At 42.4% G+C, this 24,343-nt stretch overlaps 2 protein-coding genes across 2 annotated transcripts in view; one reads left to right on the forward strand and one right to left on the reverse strand.

The window, feature by feature from the left end:
- Window positions 1-2,201, forward strand: part of LOC132911752 (tubulin glycylase 3A-like) — a 35,033-nt gene extending 32,832 nt beyond the window's left edge. The window contains exon 11 of the mRNA XM_060968638.1: window positions 736-2,201. Within this exon, the coding sequence (XP_060824621.1) occupies window positions 736-1,058 (323 nt within the window). The 3' untranslated portion in view covers window positions 1,059-2,201. The remainder of the gene's footprint in view (window positions 1-735) is intronic.
- On the reverse strand, window positions 2,122-24,077 carry LOC132912022 (zwei Ig domain protein zig-8-like). The gene is made up of 6 exons (XM_060969113.1): window positions 23,846-24,077; window positions 14,438-14,604; window positions 10,791-11,001; window positions 9,118-9,245; window positions 4,738-4,906; window positions 2,122-2,555 (listed from the first exon to the last, which is right to left on the reverse strand). Exons 1-6 carry the CDS (start codon window positions 23,889-23,891, stop codon window positions 2,449-2,451), a joined length of 828 nt encoding a protein of 275 aa, XP_060825096.1. The 5' UTR covers window positions 23,892-24,077; the 3' UTR covers window positions 2,122-2,448.
- Window positions 24,078-24,343: the final 266 nt, after the last annotated feature.

Genomic DNA, 24,343 nt, shown 5'->3' on the forward strand with positions numbered 1-24,343 from the left:
ACTCTGCTTGTCGGGTATACGGATCGAGAGCACAACCCCCCTACTGTTTTCACTAAAGCGAAAACGTTTGATTCTTCGCGTACGTTTGAAAATATCTTTTTGCCAAAATACAGGCTCAATCGTAGCCGCATCTGTCGAAAAACAATCAACGGTTTTTCTCTTTTATCGTAGGTAAATGCCCAAAGAAGGAATTAACGGCATTCTCTAGGTACTTCCGGCTATCGGATTTCTTTCTATCGTTCGTTACTTTTATTTCCGTTCGATCCGGCTCCGCGTTATACGTATTTTGGATCGTTCTTAATCCGATAAAACTTTTTTTTACCGGTACGAGAAATATTAGTTTTCGTTGAATGTTGTGTCGAGGCGCGCGCGCACCTAACTGTGATACATTTGTAAAAAATTGCTCGAAAGTAAATTGCTTGAAACGCGCAAATCTGTTTAGGTCGGTTAATTTAATACTCGTACAGCTGGCGCAGCTTCTACGTGCTTTCAAACGCGCTGAATTTCATTGGCACAAATTCATTTAAAACAAACAAATAGATGCGCTTAGGTACCGCGTACTGTACTGCAGCAATGTGATATCCGATCTAAATGTACGATAGTCGATTCGAAAGGACTATTCGAACGGAAGAGAGAGAGAGAGAGAGAGAGAAAGAGAGAGTGGAATAAAATAAGGGAACGCGAAGATATGAAATAAGCGGAGTAAATCTGTTGTTCATTTTCAACTTGTTTTAGTGATAATGGATGTACCGGTGAATCCGGCTGCAGATACGGGTGGTTTCAGCCTGGTATACAAGCAAAATATACCCGACTTCCGACCTTATCTCGGTCCTTGCCTCTTCGTGTTTGGCAAGTCGATAACGTTGCAAGAACATCCACGGAAACGAGAGAAGAGAAAGAAAGGAGGAATCGCTTGGGTGAAACAGCAACAGCAGCATCAGCAGCAACAGCAACCCCGTGCGTGGACCGCCCCACCGATGATTCCACGATTGAGGGAGCCGAAAATAGTCGACTTTATCGACTACTTGAACACCGCCCGCTGTACAGCCGCCAACTGATATCCCGCCGTTGAGTAGCTTTCGCGACATTACGCCGGTGCGTTCGGTTGATCGTCGCACGATATTCGATAAATCAAAATGTAGGAGGCAAAGCGTATCTTCTAGTTAAACGTATGAAACTCGTAAACGGCAGGTACATGCGAAGAATCGCGGGAAAATCGTTAGAGTCGGGACGACCCAATTTTTTCATAGAGACTCCGAACGTCGAAACAATTTTGGTAGATGCTCGCGTTCGACCTCCATCGCGACCAGTTGAAAAAAACGAAAAGGTCTACTCTCTTTTTGCAGGAAGTTCCTCGCGACGAACGTTGCGTTATATTCGTACAGCTTGGCAATTTCGTCACGTTGGTGGCGGCGTAGGGATAAAAATTCTGTTACACGTATCTCGACCGAGTTCGTCGCAGTCTAGGATATTCGGGCTGGCTACGATTTTACGATTCTTTCTTGTTTATCCGGTTTGCTGGAGATCGCGTGCACCTGCAGCTTTTCAAGAAAAGTCAGTTGCACCGAGCTGTAATTAACGGACACAAGATAAAGGAAGTAATCAACTATGCCATTAACGAATCGTCGTTTCTTACGTCGCTTTTTGTAAGAAATATCAATCTATTGTACTCGCTAGAGCTAAACAGACGAATCCACTTTCCTCGTCAAACTCTTTTACCGCTATCCGCGGTATAGACGAATGAAATAGTTGCTCGGGTTTCGTTCGTTTTACGCGACCAAATGTACGATCCGTACCAATTATACGTTCCGGCGAGAATCTAGCCCGTCGCTTTTGTAACCTTAAATATATACTTTGCAGTTCGCCACGCAACGAAAACAATTTAACGGGCCGGATTGTTTTTCAGATATAATAAGCTAGTAATAACAGTTAAGTAACAAGTTCAAACAGAAACTACGTAGTACGATTCAATCATATTTTTCATTGAAATAAACTAGCAAAGCGGATTACAATCTGTGCTTTTACTTGTTGATTTGGGTATACAGTGAACGAAGGAAAAAGAATATACCGTTCCTCCTGCTACGTTTCGACAGATTCCGGTCTAGAGAAAGAGTCGGAAGATAAAGACGATCGTTTTATTGATATGTACATACAATGAATTTATTTACAAATAATACAATAAATTTTGACGTCGTAAGTTATTCGTTCTTGATGATATATCTTAACAAAATACTACGTTTTTACCGATTATTGTGCCGTGCTGATATTCGAAAACTCTTTGGTCACGGAAATTTAATGAAAATGTAGGTAATATTCGATTTTACCCTGCGCAAATATTCACCCAAAGAATGTTACCGATCATAGGCGATGCGATTTGCAAGTGAAATCGCGCTGTATCATCGTGTTTCGTATTTCTTCTCCCTTTCGACGATTATTCTTTCTTTCCTCTTATACAAATATTATGTTAGCTACTATTAAAATTATAAAACACATTGGCCGTGTCCCAGTGTACGACGAACTTCCATCACCGTGATGCATCGCAGCCGGTCGTTCTTCTGTAACAAAAATTTTACTCGGATCGTATGAAATTCTTTCGGTTTCCAACTAGCTAACGTACTTAGGACATTATTTTTTCTTGTCCTTTCTTCTCCTTTAAACTTTATCGATCGTGTTTCGTTCGGCCGCCGGAATAGTGTCTCGCTACCGTCGCGATAACAGCACAAACGCAACGAACGATTCGAACAATCAAGAGAAAGAACGCAAACAGACGTTTGCGAGCGGATCAGTCGGGACGATGACGGTGATAAATCACCGTCGTGCACGACGTGTCGCATCGATCTGCATTCGCGTCAGGTAAGGCTATGCAGGCCATTGTACCAAGCAATTAACGCTTGAAGTTGATAAATAACATACCGGAAACTTGGCTTAACTTATTTCGAATTATCGTTAAATCCACGCGTTCGTTTTCATCCTATTATAAGGTACACCCTAATAATTTACCGAAGTGTAAACGAAGCAGTTATGTATATTTATCGGAGCAAATTAGTCCCTCGAATCTACTTTCCATCGAGATTATGTTTCAAATTTTTATACGTATTTCTCGTCAAAAACCGTATCGCTCCGACTCGATGTATTAGTGTTATTAGTATTGGCGTGGGTATTCGTAGCAGTACTAGTCTCAGTCTTAGCTTAGTATCGGTATTGTATAGGACACGCTTTGCTTAGCAACGCGACTTCGTTCCCTTGCTGTTAAAGTAATAAACCGTGTCAACTTCGCGACTCGAATTCACTCAATGCATCGCGACGTCGCGACGTCGCGACGTCGTGCGAAATGCATGGCTTTCGGCGAATTTAAACGCTAGGCACGGTCAGATCGATCTCGACAACGTCGATTCTAGGGCAAATGTGCACGCGTCCCGTCTTCCAAGAACAACGGGATATTCAACGAGAGATCAATTAACATGGCAGGGTAAGGCCTTATTTTCACTTGCGATTAGTCGCGCGCGACTATAAAATCCATTGTCGGATAAGGCAGAGTTTCCATTCACGCTGTCGCGACTAAGGAACGTGCGCCTCCGCAAAGTCAAGGTGCGATACACCGTCACAGATCAGTCGTGTCGCGCGTGTGACAACAAAGAGGCTGACATACAATATGGAATACATATACAATACGTACTATACCTGGAACAATCGAGCGCTACTGAATGTCATTTTGCTGCTAGAACGCGCGAGGAGTCACCGAGTATGTTTTAGTATATGATACTATTAACTTGTAATGCTATATAATACGATATAGCGATAACAGTAGTAATGCTGTAATATGTACAATGCTACGAGTTATAATACATAAATAAGTAATGTTACGAAACATTTTCTACCGTACTATGCTAGACAAATTAATGACTTTATATTTATGTTCTTCGGATCTCGCAAGAAACTTTTTTATTGGCTACAGCTTTTTCACATTAAATAGGTTAGTAACTTTTTATAAAAAATACCATGACAGATGGATTAATGCGTCGAAAAATGTATGGTTCCATGCGAAAGAATAAAGTTGATCTTTGTTCGAAACGTTCGAACGATTTTCGCTACACATTCGCGAAGATTCAAATTAACGCAAGATTTACGACACGTTTAGAGACGATTGACTGTTCTTGAGAGAAAGATTTAATTTTCTACCATCTGTGTGGCGACGCTCGGATGGTACACGATTTCGCAGTAATTTCAACATGCAGCGTGTATTTTCAAATTTTCTGCTTTTCGCTTTACGTGCCATAAATCTCGTCACCGCGCCGTGCGGTGGTTTCGCTGCGCTTGAAACGCAGTACTACAAATCCCTTTGCAAAAGTATACCCGTGATCAAAAAATTGTTTGCAGATGGATGATTACACGTTCGGGTCATGATGTAGCGACTATTTCAACATTTTCATACCTCCAATAATTTTGTAGTTGTACCTTACTGAATGTACTCATCGTTTATATATTGCTCGATGATTTATTTACGCATACGAATAAACAAAGCAAAATATATTGATCATTTTGCACCAGCAACGGTATAAATATATGTCCTAACTTCCTGAAGCAGACGGGAAATGTTCTTTTAAACATGGAGCACATTTTTCATGTCCATAATGATACCGATGGTCTGCCAGAAATTACGGCGTCGTCGCAACTAATCGCAAGTGGAAATAAGTCCTAAAACGAGCCAACGATTTTCAAATATTTCGTGAAACTTACCGTTAACAACGTGCACCTTAATGCTGCTGGGATTCGCGTTGCTCGGTTCACAGGTATAGATCCCGGAGTCGCTCAGCACCGCTTTCTGGATCATTAAACGACTCGTCGTTTCAGGACCCTTCTCCGTCACCAGGCTAATGCCGCCGCGCGGTGAGTCAAAGTTAATTACCTGGACCGAAAGATAAACGCATATTTATTTATTTCTCGCCCTTTATTCTTCGGCAATGACAATTTTTCGCTCTCGCTCCTATCGATCAAAAGCCCTGTTAGAATTTAATCTTGAAGTTAAGATTAATAATCTGTGGAAGACGCAATGTTTGCGTTGAAATAACATTCGGTGATGTTTATTAAACGGAACTACAGAACCTGATGCATACAAGCGAGTGATACAATTAACAACGTGTGCAAGAATTGTTGATTGTTGGCCAGTTACTTTCAGACTAGACTTAGGTAGCGACCCATGATCCCTTAAATACTTTGAACCTCGCTCTCTATACAGTAACGAGTATGACCTGTGTACGTGTCCTGTTCAAATGTCCGTGTGGGTGTCTGTGTAAGGGTCTTGTGCCTATGCGTGAAATATCGTTGTATTCCAAGCCCAATTCCTTCTTTTTTTTAGTAACAAAAAAGGAGTCTCGCAGTCGCGTCGTCAAATGTGTTATCATTAAATGACAAAATTGTCGCTAGCGCGCGCACAATCTTATTCAAAGCGTAACGTTCGAAAGCAAAATTTAACAACAGCGTGTTATTCGCTTTGAGGAGAATGTTCGTATAATGGTGGATTTACACCAAGCGAGGGAATATTCGTTCGCTCCTCGCTCTAGCAAATTATAAAACGAAAACGTATCGTTGCCCTACGTGTTTGACAAGGTGTAAAAATATGTGGGTCAATACGAACTATGGTTTCTAGGAATACCTTGCAACGAGGCGGATGTTCCTGCACGCGCTGTCTCTAAGCGCGCAAGTCTATATAAACGAATATCTTATCCCTAAATGACAAAACTGTCGCTAGCGCGCGCACAATCTTATTCAAAGCGTAACGTTCGAAAGCAAAATTTAACAGCAGCGTGTTATTCGCTTTAAGGAGAATGTTCGTATAATGGTGGATTTACACCAAGCGAGGGAATATTCGTTCGCTCCTCGCTCTAGCAAATTATAAAACGAAAACGTATCGTTGCCCTACGTGTTTGACAAGGTGTAAAAATATGTGGATCAATACGAACTATGGTTTCTAGGAATACCTTGCAACGAGGCGGATGTTCCTGCACGCGCTGTCTCTAAGCGCGCGTCCATTCGCAACAAATAACGATGTCACCACGCCCAGTGACAGAGCCTCGCGTATATCTCATCATAAATATAGTCGCAAATCAGAGCAGAAGATAAAAGAGGATCGAGCAGTCATCGATCGACTGTCACGATCTGCAGGTCCGTTATTCGCAACGCGTCAACGAGTTAGCCACGACTATTACAGTTTAAGCGTTGTTGTTGTAGTACATAGATCACGTCATACGATTAGTTAAAATAAAAACATTTTCGGCTTTAATACGGAGACTCGCGTTTATTCATTCCGTAACCCAGCCATCCCCAACCACTTCATAGCTATTTGGAAAAATGAAAAATTTAAATCACTAAAGCAAGTGAAATCGAATGGTGTCCTGTTTCTTTTCCGGATTAGGTCTGGATTACTTTCCTACGTAGGAAAAATTGCATTTGTTCGTTGAACAGAAAGCGTACTGGATTTTGTAAAAAGACACTTGTAAACCGAAAATAAGATAAAGTCGCAATGCATTCGCGTAAGCTGAATGGAAGCGCATTACGGAAAGGTATCGTTCTTTTTTGTCCGGTTTGACGTGCGCGTTTGCCAACGTTGGAAAAATATTATTTAACGCGAAAAGGTTTGAACGTAGGTTTGCATTCGAGGGAAACGTTTCACTGAATTGTATTTACTCTTCAATCGGTAGATTTAATAGAATGCACAACAGAATTCGTTTAAAGGGAAAGAAATGCGAGAGTTTTATAAAAATATGCGTTAACTATGTTAACTTTATTTACACAACGTAACGACTAAATATTAATGTGTTCGTTTACTTAAGCCACGACGATTACGATACTTTTGGAGTTTGAGAATAATTAACGTTGTCGACAAATAAAAAAAAGACGGTATACCACACAGCTTAAGCGCGAAGAAGATTCATCGACCGAAAAATTTGCTATGCTACTAATTAAAACATACCACGTTACGTTAAAGAAAGAAAAACATTCTAGTAGCAAGTTAGATTACTCTTTTAATAAAATATTATCTCTCCTATATAGAGTTCCGTGCGTAACGTTTCTCTATTACGCAACTTTTGCACGATGCGATTACAACGAAGTTTCATTAGAATAATTAATAAGAGCATATTAAGTAGCGCGAATCGAACGAAAACTATTCAAGCGATTCGAACTACATCTTGAACATCTAAATCGGTAATGTATATGCGTCGACTCTTTGATCGTGATATATTCGTCAATTTTGACCTATTTTCATGCTATTATTATTATCAAAGAGAATTTTTATACATACACACACACTTCCTGCCTCGTGTCGACTTTTACGCTATGGGTACTCGAGATAAGAAAAGGACACCACCATCGGAATAAACAGAACACGAAGGGGTTGGGTGACGCCATGACGCGCGGCTACGACGACGTTTCGACATCACCGTCATCAGTGATTCGACGGTATCAAGCGGGAGAGCGACGTCCTATTGTTAGATTATCTTAGAACAGTGGTGGCTTACGGTGGTTACACACTTAGCATGTTGCGTGCCACACGCACGTGTAACCATAAACAGTCTCAAATTATTAAATCGGTTCGACGATATTTTTGGTTGCGAGCATGCCAATAACATGCCTGGTGTTTTGTATGGAACAGCTTTTCTCCCCTTGGTTGTCCGAACGATAGTCGAATCAGGAGTAAACATTTCCAGTGTTTTGATTTGAATCTTTCCTTTAAAAAATCGCATAGGAAATATTTCTCTCAACAAAGAATCCACCGAATTCGTTTTCAAGGATCAATATCTTCGCGTATTAAATTAAGGTGCGAATTAAATCAGCACGGTGAAAAGAAGAACTTTGAAAGATTCGTAGCAACCGCGGAAACGAGTAGGACGTGCGACACTGGCTGTAGCAGTGAGCAGAACATCCTGAACGATGAAAAAGGATACGAGAAGACGAGGGAAGATATTAACGGCTACAATGATACAATGGACAGCGATAGACTTTAGTGTAGAAGTGATTTTCAAATGTTGAGTCGGTATCTGACGAGCAGAAGGTAAAGCTGCGAGTTGAATGCGGTCATTCACGCATGCTTCGTTTATGCAAGGAATCAATTCGCTGTGTCAGAGAGCCACGAAGAAATAACAGCGTGAAACAAAGATTATAATACCGTCGGTTCTGCGTAAATATTTCAATATTTGGCTGCAGCATGTCAGCACGTACAGAGTGGCCTTTATCGTATCGAGACACTTGCGTTTTCGAATATTTATTGGAATTTTTCTTCCAGCATATACATACCAGCATATTGTATCGTCGTATTTTGCTAGCTTTGGAGCAACGCTCGAACAATATTGAACGAAAACTATGTATATTCCTACGTAGCTTTTTAAACTTGACGGCATGAAAAATCCTCAAACCGTCGACTAACGTTCCTTTAAAAACAAAGCGACGTTGTTCGTTTCTACGTCAAGTTCGATCGAAACACCGGCAAACTGGCAAATTGCTGTCGATAGGAAGCTTCGCGATATACGAAAAGAGCGTAGCAAAGATTTACCCGCGTAACTTTGCGCGATCCCGTATTCGAGGTAAAACGTGTCGTCGCGATACTCCGCGTGATAACTATGGATTCGGATTACAGTCGGTGGGCGGTGCGCACACAGTTAAAAAAGAACAATATTGGATCCCAAGGTATATCCGACTTTTGGTTCGCAATCATTTCCTCAAAGCTGCCGTAGCTGCTTTCTCATATTCCCGTGGAAACTATCCCCTCCCAGTGGATTCTCACACTGTCGTGTAATACCGTTGCCTCGTACGAAGACAAAAGGTATTCTGCTTCAAGGTTTGCAAGAAGAATGGTAAAAAGATAGGTACATGTATGTATGTGAGCTGCGTTTCCCTCGACGTATTCCCTTTGAGCCGGTACAAAGAACTTTGCGAAGCACGTAAAATGAACGGCGAATACTCGGCTCACCGTACTCCGAACCCGACATTAACTATACATCGCACATAATATTATCGCGTTACGCGTACGTCTTGTTCGCATCTGACGGGCAAATTTGCCACGTAGTTAAATTTGGAATCGTTAAATTTACGACAATTGTTAATTATTCTGGCAATACACACCTCGGTGTTGTGACTCCAGATCATCATGGGCGGTGGTTCCGGAGCATATTTTACGACGCAAGTTAGATTGATGGTGCTACCCTTATTCACGAATAGGTCTGGAGCACCGATGATGATGGTAATCGGCTCTGAAACAAATTTTTAGCTTTAGAATTTTTCGTCCGATTTGGAACGGTTATTGGCGGTACATAGATAGATGCGAACGTAAATGCAAACGTCGATATTTTCATAGACAGAATTTATACAAGAAAAACGTACTCTCAAACAAAGAATCTAAATTTGTTTCGCGATTTAAATTAATTACGGTTGCATAAACGTCACGTTGCACGATCGTAACGACGATCGAGTTAAATTTCCATCCATTCGCGGTAAATTACACACAGAAATCCTGGCAAACTATACGAAGTTTCTTCTAATTCGAACAATTAAAAAGATATTAGAACGACTACGTGGTAGAAAGAAATTGAAAAAAAAAAAAACAATAGCACGGGTGATCAAAGTTAACGCGACAAAATAAAACGTTCGATATTTTTATCGTTGCGCGAAACGTAGAAACGGAAGTGTTGGGTAACGTTTTCGGGTCAAGTCTGTGTGATAAGATCCTCTCATTTAATAGTACGGCGCGGTTAGGATATCAGGCCAGTCATTAACGGTGTACCTGCGAGGATATACGAGCTCGCAGACGGCCTGGTTTCACTTGCTTTGTACGCCCGTGTAAAATCTTTCCATGAATTTCGTACGTATCCTCGATTAGCCCCTTTCGCACCACCGCTACATTCAAACGCTAAATTCAATTTCAAGCACACTGATCATAGATATACACCAGCTTACGCCTCGTTCACATTTTCTTTCTCTTTCGGCAACGGTGTCTCTTCGATCTTCCAGGCGAAGGCTATCTTTGATCTTTTCAAGCGTCGATATATTTTTCAAACTTCTCTAGACTAGCGCGTTTTAAAAATTTCTCAAGTTTCAGGCAAATATATAACTCCAAGGATACCGTAGATTATAAAACAGTGAATTTGAAATTCTTCTCGGAATAAGATACGAATTACGAAGATATTTGGCGTGACTAATGATTCGCTATCCCGTAACGTTAATGGTTTATTTTAATAACGGAATAACATATCGCGATTGATGAAATAACTGATCCCTATATCGCGCAGTTCATTAAATTGGTGAGATATTGGCGTTAACCGCAAATGCGAAAACATATTGCGATGCTCTCGTATTTATGATGCCCCCAAGGCATGCGTCAACTTTCAAAGTGAATAACGATCCTAATCCTATTAAAACGAATTCTGCTGCAGTTTATTCTACAATTTTGCGTCGTATCGATCGAAACTTGGAAATCTATGGAATAATCTTTGAATGGAATAACTCGCGTCCAAACGTAACGAGATTACCTGGCAATTACACATAGGTATGTATACCTTGGTTAAAGCGTGTACCGTCCATCTACCTATAACAAAACGAGTATACTGCAAATGCTTTGAAACGGCTTAATATTTCTTTCGCGTGTTTGCGTTTGTACGAGTATCATTCGACCCGATCCGACCTGACCCGAGTCAACGTGACGCAACGCGGCCGGCGTGTCTATGAAAAGCAAAAATAGACCAGCCAAAGATCAAAATTCACCGTTGCACGGAGATTATACCGCGTTTTCTCCAGCTTACCGACTATCGTTAGATAAACGGGATGACCGATAGGAGGTGTCGTTGATATTTGGCACTCATAAATCCCGGAGTCTTTCTGCTGTGGATATCGTATCCTTAACGTCCATTCTTCGGCGTGAGGCAGGTGTAGCGCTTCGAAACGTTGATCGCTCGTATACGTGTAACGGCCAACCGTTAGCAGGTGTATATCCCGATGCCTTACCCACGAAACCTGTAACAAAATGTCACGATGACGTTCTATCGCGATGAATCGCTCGAGAACGATTTTCAGAAGACATAAAAATCGAAGATAAACTAGGCCAGGTTGGTCGAACGTGGAAATTTTTGCGATTACTCGATCGAGCAGATGCGTCTCTCGACAGAATCGATAAAAAAGACTCGATATGTAGATTGCGGTCACGCGTGTGTCGCGTTAGATCGGAAATCAGTTGTACGAGTTCCATGTTTGTAGGTATTTCGTTCGACGCGTTTAAAACTACGACCAACGATATCGATGAATCGTAGGTGTAACCTACGCGCAGCGCATTCTTTAGGTAATACGTACTTACGTCTGTCTGACCTTAATCGTCGGTTAAAAATCGACCAAGATGTCGCGACGACTTTATCCATTCTCCGAATCTGAGAATAAAGATCGTGAACTCGAAAACAGAACGTTCGTTGAACATTCGGCTCGTTTATGATTCTAACTGGATGATTCCCTAGAGACTGTAGCAACACGCTGGACCAAAGAAACGTTTTTTGCACGAACATGCCTGAAACCGCAGTAGGAAATGTAACGATCAACGAAATCGACGGTGTGAGATACTATAAACGTGATTTTTTAAACTGTTCCGGTTGTGACAATAATTGTTAGATATTGATCAATTTTGAGGTATCGAAGCAGGAAAAGAAAGAGTCGTTGATTCGATCGTACGGTGGAGCTTCGGGAGATGCTGACAAATGGAGTTGGATAAGCTCGGTGTACTCTTGAACGGACGTCGACGGATCAAGAGAAGCCTTGTAATTCGGAATTAAAGGAGAGCAGCAGGGGTACGAAGAAGCTGGCGGTAACGTGGCGGGTCGTCGCGGCGCGGCGTGTCACGACGTGGAGCATGGAGGATCCTTTCGAGGGTATTTCGTTCTAGGTGTGCTCCGTCACGGGCGCGTAAACCAATTTCCCATAACGACACCGGCACCACTCGAGGCGAGTATGACGTCACCATGGAGATTCGGTATTGTCCTACGTCGGCCGCAAACCTGGCAGCTGTGGGAGCCTACGAGTTCTCGAGGTGACATCGGTGTGTCATCGGCATTAGCCGAGCTATTGTTTGTTGAGATCCAACCGAAATCTATGCAGCTCGCGCGATCGTGTGCCTTGCACGTCGCGCGTCCCATGCCAACTGTAATTGCGCGCGTGCACATGCACACACGCGCTATCAAACGAACAAATCGACTAAACCGAGTCTAGCGAGTCGCAAGCATACGCGTAGCGTGTCGCATCGCTGAACCAAGCGTCCACAAATGGGACCAAATGCCAGCGAATGTCGCGCTTCGCAATTACTCTTCTACATTTACCGTGCCGTACCGTAAAGGAACTTTATTGGCCTTTAATCGAACCTTACGTACCGTGGATGCGTCAAATATGTACCTCGTAAAGTGATATTCATTTGCGAAAGTTTCCAGCTTTCGGGCAACGGCAAGTCGTCGAATCGAATACTCTACAACTTACCACCAAAACTTACTTCGGTCAGAATTGGCAACTGTTGCATTCCGAACGACTGAAGCCAATGAAACTCTGTGCGGCGTCGATCGAATCGCGCGGAATTTCTTTCCAATCTAGTCGCAACTGCGCGATATCGCGTCGTTCCGACGATTTAATGCGCTTCGCTAAGAGATCAGAGCGGAGACGACTTATCTTTGGTTAAACAGAACAAAGATGTATGACGAGTGAAGTTTAGAAATTAAAAAATTAGAAACTAACGAAAGAAAGACGAAATAAAATTCAATTTGGAAACGTTGGTGATTACCGTTTGTAAATTCTCGAATCAGCTTGACAAATTTTTTCATTCTTGTTTCCGCGTAACCGCGCAATTATTCCAATACGCTAAAAGGAAGCATGTACAGCCGCACGCGGATAGCTTTAACACGACCATTTTCAGTATTTTTCAGCGTTGTTTGCGCGAAGAATGCCGCTATTAGATGCTCGTCTCACGACTTCCGCTTCCATTGACGATCGTAGGGATTACAGGCTCTTACTGTGAAAGTAGACAGCAGGGAAAATGGGATCGGCTAGGGAGACGGAGAATAGATCTCAAGAAAATAGGAACTCGCTGATCTTTGTCCGGATAAAAGAGACCGAGCGAAGCCTACACCGAACGCGTACCTAGGCGACTATCCCTTCGTGTTACATCTGCACGTGCACATAGCACGCGCTACACACATATACACTTCGCATTTATACGTATCTGTCGTCACGTGTATGTACAGCATCCTGCTGTTCGAGAAGGAACATGGACCGATGTAATGATCTCGAGCGCTTTGTTCCTCAACGTCGTAATCCGAGCGCAGTTTTAACAATAACGAACAATCCAGCTTACGGTTCGACATCTCAAATTTCTTCGTTTCTCTCTTTCTTCAAATACACAACTTTTATCTTACGAGTCTCTCAACCAGATTATTCAGTGAAAGGAAAACACGTCTTAAACTCGTAACGAGCAATCGATAAAGATAAATTACTTTGTTTCGGCCTTTACAGATACTTACGCAACGATATAACAAAAAGCGACGAGTGACTTTCAAGCAAATCACGATCGATTACGATTTAACTCGTTCTTAGTTTTGATCTTACGTATTCGATCCGCGATTGGATCGATTATGTACTAGCGAGGACAGAAGGGCCGGATTTCAACGAGAGGATTTCCATCGGTTGCTTTTGTTCATAAATACAATGTAAGTCAATCGATGCATCTTAAACTATGTTCGAGCGGTCGGTGAACAGAATCAGGTAAGACCCAAGTCCACGCCATTGTAATTGCTTCCATCGGGGAGCTCTAAGCCAAAGTCAAACTGCCATTGATTAGCTTGCGGTCTCTATATGCCTATTAATGAAGACCACCGCCGTTATCGTTGGCGGCGTATTAACAACAACGGGTTCTTAGCTGCTTTGGCCAAACATATCGTGAATATAACCCTTCGTCTTTGGAACCTGGCAACTGTTTCTCTTTCGAACGAGCATTCACGATCGTGATATCTTCTGTTATAATCGGCACGACTCGATCGGATGGATCAATCGTGTCCCGTAAACGATAGAAATCTATGGGCGAATCGAGACGCGAGCTTCACTTCCGCTTTTTCATCGCGCTTTGGTGTTTGTTATTTCCAGAGCAAAGAGATTTTGGGCAACTTTTGTCCTTTTCGTAAGATTTCGAAAATTTCTTAAAAAATCACTTTTCACCAACTTGAACGAAGTTTATATCTTTGATCGAATCAAAATACGATTAAGCTAGTCACTCGTTAGTCGTAGCTAGTTGAGAGGTAAATCGCTAATTTCTAGTTTCGCAAACAGCGTTGTCATTGTTTCCTTGCGGAATATCCGTAACGATTGGTTCCGCCAACGAGGCATTTGGCTTTTCGTTGTTCGAAACAAGCATAAATTATAACAAACTCACAGTCCGATTTCCGAGATTTTTCACTTTGCATACTAGATGCACGGTTTTGCCCACCAGTCCGGTAAAGTTTGACTGCATCGAGGTGTCGAAATGGGGTCCCGTACCAGGAGTTGGCCATTCCTCCAGAAAGTCGGTTCGAAAATTTCTTACACATGACGCTATACCACCTGAAATATGACAATTTACCGATTAATTTCAAGCATACTTCGGACAAACGACGATCAAAACGTTCAATAAGAAGAACAAATAAATTACAAACATTAGCAAACTTCGTAATTAGTTAACATTTACACGCTTATTAATAAGATATTTACGTTTGTTTGAACCAAATGAAACGAGCGTTCGAATTTCGCGCGACGTACGTTAATTTTGTCGACGAGACGAGTCCGAAGAAAACTAATTGACAAGAAAAAATAGATAGGAAGAAGGTTTGGAAGTGAATACGTAATCTCTAACTGGTTTACGCGAAGATGACTGACCTATGAGACAAAAGACACTTTGAAAAACCGTGGTCTTTCAGTTACGCGTTCTTTCTTTTCTTTTCTCGCGCAAAGATCGTTTTAGAAGAGGAACGTTTCTTAAGTCTCGAGCGATACGGTATCTACTTGCGATAAACGTAAAATGGTTACGTTTGGAGGAATCGGAAAATGGGGAAATAACAAGCAAATCGATGATACGTATTGTTTGAATAACAGGGGTCGATTTTTTTTTATTTTTTTTCCCCTGAAAACGTCAAATCTATTTGTTTTTCAAGAGATTTGGAAATCGCGTTTCTCGTTTATTTTTGATTTCGTTAGTTCTCGCAATACCAACGGCTTCCATCGGATACAATTTTCTCTTTCGATGGAGTCTGCGACGAGATGAAAGGGCTTGAATTCCGTGTACAGAATACTCAATACACCTGTAACGAGTATCAACCGCGTTCGTTCAAAACTTTTTTTTTTTTTGTTGCTTTTCAGCCGATGCAAACACGCATAATCTATTTCATCGCGCGTTTCATCGAAATCACGCATCAACACGGCGCACGATATACGCGAATCCACAGGAACACGAATTGTAAATTTGTTTCTGGAATATCCACAAATTGCGATCGCCTTTGTTCGATATCACCGTAAACGAATCTTTCGAAACAAGTTTCTTTCCAACATAGTTTGATACGTATCACGAGAAAAGGTTGATTTGCATAAGTATCGTTCGCAGAGCGATTTCTTTATTTTCTATAAATATTCAGAACTCGAAACATAATCGAATACAAGAGCGATAAAACGAACGATAAAAAATCAGTTTTAGAAGAAGGGAATTGGTTTCGAATAAATCGTTTAGTAGTTTAAAACATGGAAAACTCGAGCACAATGGAAAAGTTTACGGGCAACCATGACTAGCCTGGCCAGAGATACACATTGCCGGTGAATGGAGAACGAGTAGTTGCGAGGGTAACTGCGTGTAACGCGACCAACGGATCGCAACCAGCGTCCAGCTATTTTGCTCCCATTCGAGTGAAATAACATCCATAGAGTGACACTGTTCACGAATGATCGACATCCCTGCTCTCTTCGCGCCGTTTCCCACGCCTAAATCGTTCTCTTTGAATTATACAATGACAATTCACAATCGTGAACGATCGTTTCTTCTACACGTTATTATTTCTATTCTAGTTCCCTATTCTATCATCTGCAGTTCGTGGTTGTATTTATTCGCACCTACCGGGTTGCATCAACAACTGAAATTTCCAGAAAATCGTGTTTCCAATTTATATCGCAAATTCGTTAATCGACAGCAAAATAAACAACGGTAAACATCGAAGAGTCCTCGAATGAGTTCGAAACAGATCGCAAAGTGAAATCGGAATACACCCGAAAGCTTGCAATCGTGTTACGATCTTGCAAAATTGCGAGGCAGTAAAATCGACCGGCGAACGTCGAGGGTAGTAAATCGATAGAAAGGGATAAAGAGAAATTTAAATAAACATCGGGATTTCGGTAACACGCGAATACCACCGAGATCCGTTTGTTTTTCTGGAAAAGAATCGGTCGCGTAATCGTAGATTCGATGCCGAAAATCCGATCAAAGGTTCCAAGCGGAAATCGAGAGCCGTATTGAAAGCCCGGGATCAACGGGCAAAGTTGAAACGTGGACAAGTACGCCGGTGAGCTTTTCTTTGCGATTGCTCTTCACTCTTCGGAATGACTCGCGTGTAGAGCAGTACTTTTGCAGTGGGAACTTCTCTTTCGTTAGTTTACTAGACCGTGTAGCTCGTAGACTACGCTTCGGAGCTTTCTACCCTGGAAGCGGTTAAGACGAGTTCACGTTAAGCGTCGTCCAAGATACACGTTCACTCTTACTTTCCACGTTTCTAGACATCGAGCTCCGAAGAACAATCCTGTGATATTTCTTTCGCTTTTCTTTCGTTTCCCTATAAAACGTTCCGACTATCGATATTCAAAAATATTATTTTACCTTCAAGGTTTCTAGCCTCGTCTGTTTCTCCCACGTTTTCTATTTATTCCGATTGGCAAACGCTGCTTGATTTATCAAACTTCGTATTGGTAACGTCGAATCGAATCGACCGTGCTTTTATAATAGGACTGAACGATTTAACATGCTTAGTGAAACGTTCGTTGGTCTCGTTACGACGAGAATCGATAGACGAAAGTTAGTTTCTTCGGCATAGCTAACTTCCATTCTATTCTATTCCGTCACATTCCATTGAAAAGTTGTAACGCACGGTGAACGAATCTTGTATATATATATGTGTGTAACTCTAACAGCTATTCAAAGTTCGGCGCTTCGTCGATCATCAAATGAATAGCTTTCCGGTAGTAAAATCGTGCGTCATTCGATTAAAACCGAGCCGTTCGTCTGTGAGACACGCCGTAATTACGATGGAGAATCGGTCGATCGCGAACGTGGCATATTCAGCGCGTATCGAGTGAATTTCTGATCCGCATTTTGGAAAGTGCACGTCGTTCTCTCTCCCGGGGACGAAACCTTCGCGGAACGAACTCGTTCCTCTAGGGGAAATTTAAAAGGTCCCAGGTAGCGTGGTCCGTTTAAAGTTTCCAGCGATGCACGAGTAAAGATGCGCAGCCCGCTACAGTAGCCGTGTAGCGTGTAACGCGAACCACCGATTCGTTACTCCACTTATTTCGACGAAAATTAATTTTGTCTCGGAACGTTATATGTACATAGTTGAATTTTCTCGACGACGTGTCTCGACTTTCCTCGAAATTCCCATTGACTCTACACAAGTGACGAAATTGTACGAGCGTTGTCTCGAAAATATTCCCGACCAGCTGCTAGGCTATTGCTTGGCTTCGCTTCTCTTTCTTCGGCCAATTTATCCAGATTCTTGGTAAACTTTATTTTTGCAGCTTCTCAATGGCGAATAGGATAAAGTAGAAACACCGAGCGACTGGAAAATCCGGGTATCCGTGACCCTGTAAATTTATTTCACGTCGGACTTGGCTGCAACGAACCTTTCACTGCTCGTTTGCATTTTCGGTTGTGTTCCGATAAACAGAAAATGAGCTACGTTAACCGACCCTCTCAGAGGATTCAATCTCTTCTCGCTCTTCCACCTTTCCGCCTGTCAACGCAACGCAAAACGTTTTCGCTTACTTAAACCGATTTTAACATTAAATTGTTTTCGAAACTCCGCATTTCGATATTCCGTTAATTCAAATTTTCCAAGCGAAAAACGATATTTCCGCTACGCTTTCGGAAATGCCAAAGTAGCCAACCTAGCATGGAACATTTTGGTTGCACTAAATTTTCCCCATTTTTTCCCCCGTTAAAAGCATCATTTACACGGGGTTCTCGCGTAACGGGCAAATGCATTCATTTCGAAAGATTTTTCTTGAGCGGAAAAGCCGAACGTTCGAGCAGCGTAGGTTGTATTCTACGGTCTTTCCGCCGAAAAGGGGTCAAATAAGTTCACAGCCAGTATCGGATAATCTATATCCCGGAGGCTCTCCCGGAAATTAATTTTGCTCTCGAATCTACTAATCCATCTTTGTTCCTCTCTTTGGTCCATGTCCTTTTTTTCCAACCGACGTTTCTTCTTTCTTCCGCAACTCTACCGAAAATACTTTCGCAAGAAGAAGAATATCTTAGGCGAAAAACAACCGTCTCTCTTAAATTTGCAAGCATACAGGATAAAATCAAAGTATTTCATTAACGTCGTTGGCGGCGTGACATTTACACACCGATCATCGATCGCCAAATTGTTTACAGTTTCGCTTTTTCTAATTTATATCGTCCGGAGGGAGCAAAAAATATCGACAGATGCGACTCGAACGTAATCGACAGTCGTAAAACCTAAATCACGACTGGATACGACAAACAGAACGACCGATTTTCCGCTCGAACGTCATCCGAAACGAAAAAATCTGAAATTGCAAGATGGTCGAATAAGTAACTGGTACAGAGCCAGGCAAGTTTTCGAGAGAACAGGCTCTTCGAATCGCGATGAGGCGAATTTTCTCTCGGTCGCCACATAAGATGTCGCATCCCTGTCATTCTCGAGCTGGAACTTTCGAAGAACATCGGGAACGTTCTAAAAGACTAAGAGACCGAGCGGATGACTTTGCTCTAGCTTCATAATAAAATTATTTGAATCTCGTTGGATGGTGCTGGCTAACTACCAGCGAGTTCTTTCTCGAGGATGAGGGACATCGGGTAGTTTGGTCGCTCACCGTAGGATCTTATTTCGTTCCGTCCTACTCCGTCCCACCGTTTCTATCATCCCTTCCATCCGAATGTACGTTTTATCGCCGTTCCAGTCAACTTCTATCTCTTCCAACTTTCGATCTTATCCGATATACCCCGTTTCTGTTTATTTCGTCCTTCCTTTCGATGTTTAATTAATTTAAGAACGAAGATTCGCTCCATGGATTTGGCCAAAGTGCGATACTTTTTTTTATGGCAAGAAAGGGTGCGTAGTTTTAAACGAACTGGCGTTTCTAATCGATAAAAAAAGAGTACTCGACCTTTTCGTGGTTCAAATTGCCCAGGTAAAGTTATGGCGTAAGGACCACTGAAAAGCACCTATCTCGACTTAGATCCATTTTGCAAAGCTCGTTTTACCTCAGTCAAGGCATATATAAATCGAATTTCTTGTACCTCGAAAGAAAATGTGTATCGCATTTTCCTGAGAGGTTCTCGCGTCTTATTACATCGCGAGTCAACCATGCTTTTACCTTACTACACGCTGCAATAATACTCTTTATCGATATTTTATTATTTGGCAAATTGGTTTTTACATTCTCCAAGACAAAGTCAGTGTCCTACATATTTCACGTTTATTCGCCAAACACGAACATCGATCATTACGAGCTATCTTCACGAAATAAACTACTTTAATCTCGAGTTATCCGGGTCATACGTTGTAATCTACCTGTTGTAACTGATCGTTCAATATTTGGCAACACGTAACAAGTATGTAACAAGTTCGAAGAACGTACAAACGATCGATACGCGTTCCAGTATGCCAATAATAGAGAAAGACATCATGCCACGCGTCAATATTATCGGTAACGATGTCTGATTCTAGCTGAGCTAATAAGGAATAGAATTTAATCGATGATAAGATGGCGATCGATAGTGCAATTTGCTATGATAATGCGTCACTGGATTTTGCCAGGTTTCCACGTTACTTCGTTTCTATGCGTGTAACCGTTGAAGCGGATCAAGGGAAAGTAAAAATTGGCCAAAACGCCGATCAAGCCGTTTCGCTCGTCGACGTTGAACGACCGACACCGAGACGGGTAATGGGAAGCAAACGAACGAACGTATCGACTCGAATTCTCGTCGAAAAATACCAATACGGAGATGAACGGTGTAGGAGCTGTCAGAGTAGACGAAATCGGCCAGTTGACGCTACTCTCGCGTGAGAATCATTCAAGGTTTCGTTTTCTCGTCGATTAAAATATCGTAGATGAAAAGATCGATCGTTACGGCGATTACGCATGTACAATATGTAGATATATCGAAGGATGAACACGCTCGAATCAAACATTATCGAGCGTTCTCTTTTACCAATGGAGCAACTTACGAAGCTTCTGGAGAGAATCGATTAACCGGCTCGGTATCAACGCGAAACACACGTCCATACGGACAACTACACGTACAGCGAGGAAGCGTATTCGAAGGAGAAAGCACGTTCGTATCTGGCTTGATCCTCTACAAATCGCTATTTTCTATCGATCGTGTACGGCTCGCCGGTTACTTTAATCCAGCAGCGTTTGCGTCGAGCAGGGACGATACGGAGAATCATTATTTTCGTTAACGCGCCACTTTGTCCGGACGAATCTTGAACCGGTTAGGTTAAGTGGTAAACCATGCTGGCAAAATCCGACGGTAAACCGAGGCTGCATCGAGCCGGTACGGCGGCACGGTACGGCCGGAATTACGTGCGTCGTTTTATGTTTCGTAGCGTCGTGTCATAAATGCGAGTGGGACGGTTCTACGGTACCGATCGCCCTATAAACGCCTCGTAGTCTAGCTTGTATCGTCGATTCATTGCCTCCGATTCGTTCTATGGATGAACGATCAAAGTGAATCCGACAGCTCGGTTTCATCGTCCTCATAATCCGCCTAGATTAAACAAAATGACTCCGAACGAGTCGCGCGATATCGCCCGAATCGACCCAGCGATCTTTCGTCTTTCCGGCTTTTTCCCCTATCCTACGTGGATCGGTCGACCGGCCGATTTATTCACGCATTCGTTTCTTTCTTCCGATATCTTTCCAACAACGCATTTTATTTCAGTTCCGCTAGCGCATCGTCTTTCGCTTGAACATCACGAGAACGTTAGTAACTTAAATTCGATATCCGTATATCTTTTTCCAGATGCGTATAACGTCCGCGAGAGCAACGGAATCTGACTGGGAGATGAGATTTTTAACTGCGATGAGTTCGATGGTCAACTTTTCGTTTTCGAGATACGGCACGCGGTCGCGCGATAGCGAATAAACAAACGGCAACAAACAAGACCGAAAGCAGGAAAACAAGCGCGGCAACGGCTGGTCGATTTTCAATTGGAAGGAAGCACGGAGATAAAACGGCGAAAAACGGCATTCGAAAACCTGAAGGTTGTCTTTTTACGAATGAATTCGATTACGATTAAATCACGGTGCAGCGCGAAATCGGATAGCTGCGCGATCGTTTTGCTTAAGTCAGACATCGAATCAAGAATTTTACTTGGAATAATTGGAATCGCTTTATCGGGAAAACAGGGGCGGTATCGAGGAAAGTTGGAATCACGGCTTTCGGTTCGATGGCCGCGAGGAAGCCAAACCGTGTCCGGTCAGATCCTGACGAATTCCCATCAACACAGGAATTGATACGATATAAACCGTTTACCTGGAAACGCATTGCGACTGTTGCGAGCGACCGATCGCTCGCTGCCGACTAATTTGGCATTCTTTGGTTAGCTTGCGACACACAGAAAGACAAACAAATGCGTGTTTCGCGCTTTGGCCGACCATTTCGTGCGCTTGAAATCTCGCATTGGTCGTTTATTCGGTCAGCCGAGTTGGTTTAGTTTCGACGATTATGTATACCGCCATTTATCCGGCATATTTTTTCAGGATACGGTTTTCTTTTTTACATCCGTGCGGTGAATAATAGAAAAGTTGAACCGTCGAAGATGTACGGACTTAACTAACTACGATTTCTTTCGATTCTAAACTATATATCTTCGTATTACTCGGTAACTTTTCGTTTTCGTCGTCGACAAAAATTGCTTGCGTCCTTAAAAACATACGGTAGAAATTAAAGAGATTTCGTACGTGCGAAGTTAGTCGATATTGCGTGAGTAGAACTGATCTTTGTACCGAGAAAGTGTCGATCAGGGTTCGGTATTCGCGTAAGACAAGTTGCGTTATGACTGTGGATTAATGCCGCAAATTTTTGACTCGGTACGTTTCGTTTCACTCGTCGAAGGATAGTCTACATGTCGAATAGCGGAAAGTTAACGGAGAACGATCGAGCGTTCTCTTGGTACAGTTGTAGCGACTATTGCGGGTTTTTCACGTTCACGGCGATGTTAGTTTGCGAAGAAAAACCGTTGCAGCTTTCCACGAAACTAACTCTTCGGAGAGAATCACGACGCGAGGTTCGAGAAGAAAGGAGGATGCGGTCAAAGATATACGAGAAGTTGTTATTTGCGCGTTAAATCGCTCAAGCGTTTCTTTCTCTTCTTAACACGGAATACGTATAAACTGTGTTCCACACAACGCCTTGGACGATTGTATAACCTAACCCGATGACAAATGCCAAGAAAGAACAGAAACGTTTACTACAAAGTGTACTACAAAGTAGCTTATTACTTATTACAAACGACGTTCTTAAAGCAATTAAAAAGAAATACGCCGAGAGAGAAACTACCACTGCTATTCTCTTCTTTTCTCGAGTGGAAACGCAACGAAACGAAGCTGCCATACAGTTTCAAACGATCACGGATACAAATTGGAGAAAATTGGGCGATTAAGATTGATTTTAAAGGTGATTTTAAAGTGCTGGTCGAGGAATAGTTTCGCTGTAACAGATATATTATTCGCCGATTAAAAGAATATTCAACGTGAGAATGTTCTTCGCGGTGGAATAAAATAATCGACGAAACGCGTACTTATCGTTGAAAGTACGTAAACCGAACGTAGAAGAAGATGCTGTTCAGTCGGAGACGCTTAGAAACGCGAGAGATGGAAATACTCGCTGGTAAGTACGTTCGAAATTAAATAGATGGTTGAATAGTGGGTTAGGTGTAGCCGTGGCTCTGGTACGGAAGTACAATCTCATCTCCCTATCAGTAAGGCTGGAGTTCATCAAATCCAATCAAACTGAAAGATATAGGAGAGCTCCACCCTGACGCGCGCGAGCTCGCGCGGCCTGAAATGTTGTGTCAAAGTGTGGCTGGGATGGAAAGGAATATCATGAATAATACAAGATACTGGGTCAGTCGGTAGAAAAACGATCGATTTGCAATTCAAACGACAGGCGTTCGTCTTACATTAAATGGAAAGAATTGCTTATTCGTTCTAACGCGTTCAAATTATTAGCACTTGGTAACAAGAATGGAAGGAACGATATGCAGGACGGAATAAAGCCGTTCCTCTGGTTTGCTATCAATTTTAAATCGCTCGATTCGGCTGAAATTTGAAATGCAAATATTCCCAGCAAGATACCGGCCAACAAGCAGAACTTCGTTACGCGACGAACGCTCTCGCGACGTTATTAAAATCTTGATTACCGGAGACGTCTATTCGTACAATAATAAATTTCGCCAATTATGCCGCGTGCTCGGTCGCGAAGTTGCCCGTCTTTCGCGAGAGTTCCGAAACTGTGTTACGAGAGAACGGCGTCACGAAAGAATCGTGCGACGACAGGGTCGTTCGAGTTTCTACTTACCAAAAGAAATGATAAAACAGACGAGTATGGGAAGAGAAGTAGACATCGCTTTTCCTCGACGAGGTTCTTTCACATATTGATATACTATCTCACACGCATTTCAATCGTTTCACCGAATAGCGCATCCTTACCGGCGATAGTTTGCTAGCACTGACAGTTTTTCGATCGCGGTGACATTTTACGCGGCCTTTCCTCGAGGACCGATCAATCGTTGTCTGTGCACGATCGCTTCTCAAGATCCTTTTTTTCTCCCGCCACGCGTTTTTCTTCTACAGTGGCATGATCTTCGATAACGTCGATGACCCTACGATCTTTCAAACGTCACTGACGCGTTCGATTTATCTTTTCGTTACGAACAATGCCGAACACGGCTCGACCAAATCACACAGTCACCTTCTGCAGTGTTGCAACTGTATGTTTTCGGCGCTGCTGCAACTTGACCGAATTTACTCGTTTTTTTTCTTGGCTCGTTGGTTCGGTGTTTCTCTCCTCCCCTTT

The sequence above is a fragment of the Bombus pascuorum genome, chromosome 1 (genome assembly GCF_905332965.1).
Source record: "Bombus pascuorum chromosome 1, iyBomPasc1.1, whole genome shotgun sequence".
NCBI classification, from domain to species: Eukaryota; Metazoa; Arthropoda; class Insecta; order Hymenoptera; family Apidae; genus Bombus; species Bombus pascuorum.

Bases quoted from the DNA above. Each gene is read 5' to 3' on its own strand.
- LOC132912022 (XM_060969113.1), bottom strand. From the start codon at position 23,891: ATGTCTACTTCTCTTCCCATACTCGTCTGTTTTATCATTTCTTTTG. The intron at 11,002-14,437 runs GTGAGTTTGTTA...ATTTTGTTACAG, and splicing joins AAAATCTCGGAAATCGGACT to GTTTCGTGGGTAAGGCATCG. The intron at 4,907-9,117 runs GTGTGTATTGCC...CTTTCGGTCCAG, and splicing joins TCTGGAGTCACAACACCGAG to GTAATTAACTTTGACTCACC.